The sequence below is a fragment of the Limulus polyphemus genome, unplaced genomic scaffold (genome assembly GCF_000517525.1).
Source record: "Limulus polyphemus unplaced genomic scaffold, Limulus_polyphemus-2.1.2 Scaffold11743, whole genome shotgun sequence".
Lineage (NCBI taxonomy): Eukaryota > Metazoa > Arthropoda > Merostomata > Xiphosura > Limulidae > Limulus > Limulus polyphemus.
Window position 1 is genome coordinate 1 of NW_013677353.1, and position 5,865 is coordinate 5,865.

A 5,865-nucleotide genomic window follows, 5' to 3' on the forward strand; every position below is an offset into this window, starting at 1 on the left:
AATAAACTGGTAGATAAAGAAAGTTTGTTATACAGATAGATATAGTAGGTCACCAAATCAGTCAATGATACAATAAACTGGTAGATAAAGAAAGTTTGTTATACAGATAGATATAGTAGGTCACCAAATCAGTCAATGATAAAATAAACTGGGAGATGAATAAAGTCAGCTGCACAAGGTAACTCTGGTTGGTTGTAACACAAGTAGATCCAAAGAGGTCAATGATAAAAGCCAGTTTTTGTAATCGATTTTGCAACAAATATAATCTAAATTATATATTTAAAACAAATATTTTATATAAGGAACAGTATGTGACTACAAACTAAGACAACCAGTATCAGTTAGCTTAAGTTAGGATATCTAAGTAAATAGTGCCTGTTAAAAATAGAACATTCTTATTCTTTAACCATTCATTTAATGACAAGAATGGTGACATTCGTAATGTTAACAATGCAGAGTAAACCTGTAGATAACAACAGTATCTACACTTTACACCCTTGAAAAAGGACAGCAAAACCCTCAAAAGACTTTAAGTAAAAAACAGGTTAGTATTATTCAGAGCAGTACTGGCCAGGGTCTTCCAGAAGCACTGAGATGTCATTATAGTTGGTTGTTCTCAGAGGTCAGCAGCAGTCGTAAACTTCCTGTAAAACAGGTTCTGAATATTTATTAGGTCTTTAAACCTTGATATTATCTAACACACTGTTTGACACATTTGTTTACTTTAGCACAATGGGCTATTTGTGCTCCCTCCACAGTGGGGAATTGAACCCCAGGTTTCAGAATTATAAGCTTACAGCTGGCCCACCGAGTACCAGAATTTGGTTAAAATAAAACAAAATCTTTACTGATCACCATTTCACTAGTAAAATCTCAAATTCTCAGTTCGTTATTTCAAAGATATGCAGCAGTTATTAACAAGTCCCCCAGAAATAAGTCCGAGGGCTTAAAGTGCTAAAAATCAGGTTTCAATACCCACAGATAGCCCATTATATTGTTATCAACAAATGATTCAGTTTGATATATAAAAACATTGCTTTATTATCTCAGGCATAAAGAGCATGTAAGTATTGGCCCTTATCCTAACATGATATCCATTACTGAGAGACTGTAGAAAGAATAATACAAAAGAAATTCAAAGTAAAGCTTACTTCTTTAAGAAAGGGCACATTTTGAACAACGGTCCAAAAATACAACACACAGCATTATAGCAACCTGGAGGTATGAAACAATAGGCAGTGAAATAATTAGGAGGAAATCTAGGAACCCGATTGTGACGTTGCTGGTTGCTCCCTGCCTGGCGAGAAATAAAAATAATTTCAGATCTTTCAAGGTTAAATAAAAACAAAATGTATAATAAACATAATAATCACTGATTTATTTTATAGTACATTATTGTTCGAACTATAATCTCGGGAACAGTTAGACTTGAATAACATCCATTAGTGTTACAAACTGTTCAGTGTTATTAGTTAGTTTATTTAGTGATCTAATTTTTAATAATTCCAGAAATAATTTCAGATGTTTCAAGGTTAAATAAAAACAAAATGTATAATAAAAATAATAATCACCGATTTATTTTATAGTACATTATTGTTCCAACTATAATCTTGGGAACAGTTAGACTTGAATAACATCCATTAGTGTTACAAACTGTTCAGTGTTATTAGTTAGTTTATTTAGTGATCTAATTTTTAATGATTATTTAGTTTTCATAAGAAGAATGTTAAAAGTCAATTATTTTAAGAGTGACAGTTATGACTAGTTTCGTTAAATAACTCTGTACGAGTCATACATGTGGTATGTAGTTTGATTGTTGTACTAGGGGGTTTGTAATATTGTTGACGTCATCTTACTAAAAGCTCCTAAGTTTTTCTCATTATGTTTAATATTGTTGTTACTAGAGGGCTAGACATTTCTAGATTTTTCTGTCGCATGTTATAAATACGTGCAGATAAAGAGAGGAAGTTAAGATAGTGAAACTAAAAGTGAAGTTAGACTGCTTGATTGTTATTTTAGTTGTAACGAGCGATTTCTACAGTGAGTTTCATAGCCTGTATTGTAAAAACAGAGACAAAGAAGAATAATTCATCTTGTCAAAGGGTTTTCTAAAGTAATTGAACCCAACTGTGTGGACTTTTGACATAAAAGAGAATTATTTAAAGCTCTGGATACAACTGTAGTAACCCATGGGGTAACATAATTGAATTTTTCACAGCTTGTATTGTGATAACAGAGTAGAGAAGAAATAATTAGTCTTGTCAATTGTGTTCTAAAGAAACTGAACCAGCTTGTGTGGACCTTTGACGAAAAAGACAATTATTTAAAGCTCTGGATACAACTGTGGTAACCAATAGTGTAACTAATTTTGTTTGTACATATGTTTGACTTGTTTTGAATATATTATTTTAAAACAAGTGGATTGTGTACTGTCAGTAGATTGTTTAAATATATCACCAACAAGTCACAGGCACCTACTGTAAAGAGTCACGGCTACTATAAAATAGCATCTTACAATAAATAATCAACAAACAGTAGAAGGAGTAATCTGGATAGTAAACACCAAGAATAGGATGAAATGCCTTAAGACCAAGTAATCGTAGATTAATCGTTAATTAATTAACTCTTATATGTCAGGAACAGCAAGTTTTCTTAGTATAAAAGTTTGTATGTTACTATTCTGTTAATTGATGGAATGTAAATAATTAACATAAGCTAAACTTATAACTAAAGTTTATAATTATGGTATAGGATACTAAACTTATAACTAAAGTTTATAATTATGGTATAATATACTAAACTTATATCTAAAGTTTATAATTATGGTATAGGATACTAAACTTATAACTAAAGTTTATAATTATGGTATAAGATACTAGACTTATATCTAAAGTTTAAAATTATGGTATAGGATACTAGACTTATAACTAAAGTTTATAATTATGGTATAGGATACTAAACTTATAAGTTCCTGACGATGTATATTTTATTAACATTTAACAGTAATAGACAAAACGGTTTTTTAAAATAGTGACTATGTACCATTGGTATAATTTAGAATATTCAAGTAAATGACCATACCCTTCTGGGTTGAGCCAGTGGAAATCCAATGTTCAGACTCGGAAACATTGTTCTCATCGACAGGATGCTGTTAGAGAAAATAAACATTTACGTCAAGCCATACGATGGAAATTAATTTCGTAATGTAGCTAAGAGGGTTGCATGAGTAGCTAGCGTCCACGAATTTTGAATCAGAGGATTCGTGGTTTGTGGCTCGTTGCCCTAAAACCACGCTCCGCAAGTTAGGCCATGAGTGCGCCATAAGAGTGACAGTCTAATCCTACTCTACGATCAAATAAGAGTAGCCCAAGAGTTGGCGGTGGGTGTTGTTGACTAGTTGCCCTCCCTCAGTATATAATTAAGGAAAGCAATACATAATGGTCTTTTTGTGTATTTGAGCAAAAAATAAACAAAAATCTTGTAAATTTATTAGAGTCGGTATTGAAGTGGTTATCCAACTGGCCTCTACTGTATCTGGAAATGATATGATGCCAAAGACCAGCTAGTTACAGTATTCCTTCCAGTGGGTAGCTCTCCTAATTCAATCCCATTGAACTGAGCACAAACAGTCACTACTTTGTCTTCTTACACTAAGACGCACCTTTCATGACAAATATTGGAAAAGAATACAACATGCACTATGTTCTTACTCGGGCGCCACCTGACGTCCTGGGTAAATCGTTGTAACAGGGACTACTTCTCCACGGGCACCACCTGTGGTCCTGGATAAATCGTTGTAACAGGGACTACTCTCCACTCGGGCGCCACCTGACGTCCTGGGTAAATCGTTGTAACAGGGACTACTTCTCCACTCGGGCGCCACCTGATGTCCTGGGTAAATCATTGTAACAGGGACTACTTCTCCACTCGAGTGCCACCTGACGTTCTGGGTAAATCGTTGTAACAGGGACTACTTCTCCACTCGGGCACCACCTGTGGTCCTGGATAAATCGTTGTAACAGGGACTACTTCTCCACGGGCGCCACCTAACGTCCTGGGTAAATCGTTGTAACAGGGACTACTTCTCTACTCAGGCACCACCTGTGGTCCTGGATACATCGTTGTAATAGGGACTACTTCTCCACTTGGCGCCACCTATTAAAATCTGATTCTACAAAGTGAACTAACTACTGTTATATCGTATTCATTGTCTAGGCCCAATTGACGTCACATTTTGGTGTTCTGGATACTATAAGGAAGATTGAATTCATATTAATTGTAGTATATATTTGGATAATATGAACTTTAGCCTCTTACACACATATATAAATTAACACCAGTTTGGTTTACATTACCTGTCTATTGTCCTCAATACTTCTGGGAGAAAAACTGTGTTCACTGCCTCCTGGGGGTTCTTTTGTGAAACTACTGTGACTGTAAGACATCCGAGGGAAACCTGCTGAATACCGGAGATGATGGTTTTCATCATAAGGTTGTAGCTTAAACCATCGTGGTTGTTCGTGTAGCACAGTCTGATCTGAAATGTATATTTAGTAGAAACCTCGTGATTCTTCATTCACATGTGTTTTTAACATTTATGTGAGTCACTGTTTGAAGTTAGTACAAAATTTACAAGACTGTATACAGTTTAAGTTAGTACAAAGTTTACAAGACTGTATACAGTTTGAAGTTAGTACAAAGTTTACAAGACTGTATACTGTTTGAAGTTAGTACAAAGTTTACAAGACTGTATACTGTTTGAAGTTAGTACAAAGTTTACAAGACTGTATACTGTTTGAAGTTAGTACAAAGTTTACAAGACTGTATACAGTTTAAGTTAGTACAAAGTTTACAAGACTGTATACAGTTTAAGTCAGTACAAAGTTTACAAGACTGTATACAGTTTGAAGTTAGTACAAAGTTTACAAGACTGTATACAGTTTGAAGTTAGTACAAAGTTTACAAGACTGTATACAGTTTGAAGTTAGTACAAAGTTTACAAGACTGTATACTGTTTAAGTTAGTACAAAGTTTACAAGACCGTATACTGTTTGAAGTTAGTATAAAGTTTACAAGACTGTATACAGTTTAAGTTAGTATAAAGTTTACAAGACTGTATACAGTTTAAGTTAGTATAAAGTTTACAAGACTGTATACAGTTTGAAGTTAGTACAAAGTTTACAAGACTGTATACAGTTTAAGTTGGTACAAAGTTTACAAGACTGTATACAGTTTAAGTTAATACAAAGTTTACAAGACTGTATACTGTTTGAAGTTAGTACAAAGTTTACAAGACTGTATACAGTTTAAGTTAGTACAAAGTTTACAAGACTGTATACAGTTTAAGTTAGTACAAAGTTTACAAGACTGTATACAGTTTAAGTTAGTACAAAGTTTATAAGACTGTATACAGTTTAAGTTAGTACAAAGTTTACAAGACTGTATGCTGTTTGAAGTTAGTACAAAGTTTACAAGACTGTATGCTGTTTGAAGTTCAACATGACTTTCTGACGTCGCGGAAAGTGTTTGTTTACTAGAAATTTTCAGATTGGCATTGTTACAGATTACTGTTTTAATTAGACAGCATTCATACACGTGCTTGGCATTGTTACAAACCATTGTTTAATTAGACAGCATTCATACACGTGCTTGGCATTGTTACAAACCATTGTTTAATCAGAGAGCATTCATACGCGTGCTTGGCATTGTTACAAACCATTGTTTAATCGGACAGCATTCATACACGTGCTTGGCATTGTTACAAACCATTGTTTAATCAGACAGCATTCATACGCGTGCTTGGCATTGTTACAAACCATTGTTTAATCAGACAGCATTCATACACGTGCTTGGCATTGTTACAAA

At 33.9% G+C, this 5,865-nt stretch overlaps 1 protein-coding gene across 3 annotated transcripts in view; it reads right to left on the reverse strand.

Annotated features, from left to right (window-relative positions):
- Positions 1–6: 6 nt before the first annotated feature.
- The window catches only part of LOC111083869 (protein piccolo-like), a 10,835-nt gene continuing 4,976 nt past the window's right edge, over positions 7–5,865 (reverse strand). For 2 of the 3 annotated variants that reach the window (XM_022380583.1, XM_022380582.1), the window contains exons 5-8: positions 4,356–4,537; positions 3,082–3,148; positions 1,152–1,293; positions 7–644 (exon numbers count right to left, since the gene is read on the reverse strand). In XM_022380583.1, the coding sequence (XP_022236291.1) occupies positions 617–644; positions 1,152–1,293; positions 3,082–3,148; positions 4,356–4,537 (419 nt within the window). In that variant the 3' untranslated portion in view covers positions 7–616. The remainder of the gene's footprint in view (positions 645–1,151; positions 1,294–3,081; positions 3,149–4,355; positions 4,538–5,865) is intronic. The other variant, XM_022380584.1, reaches the window with a different exon arrangement.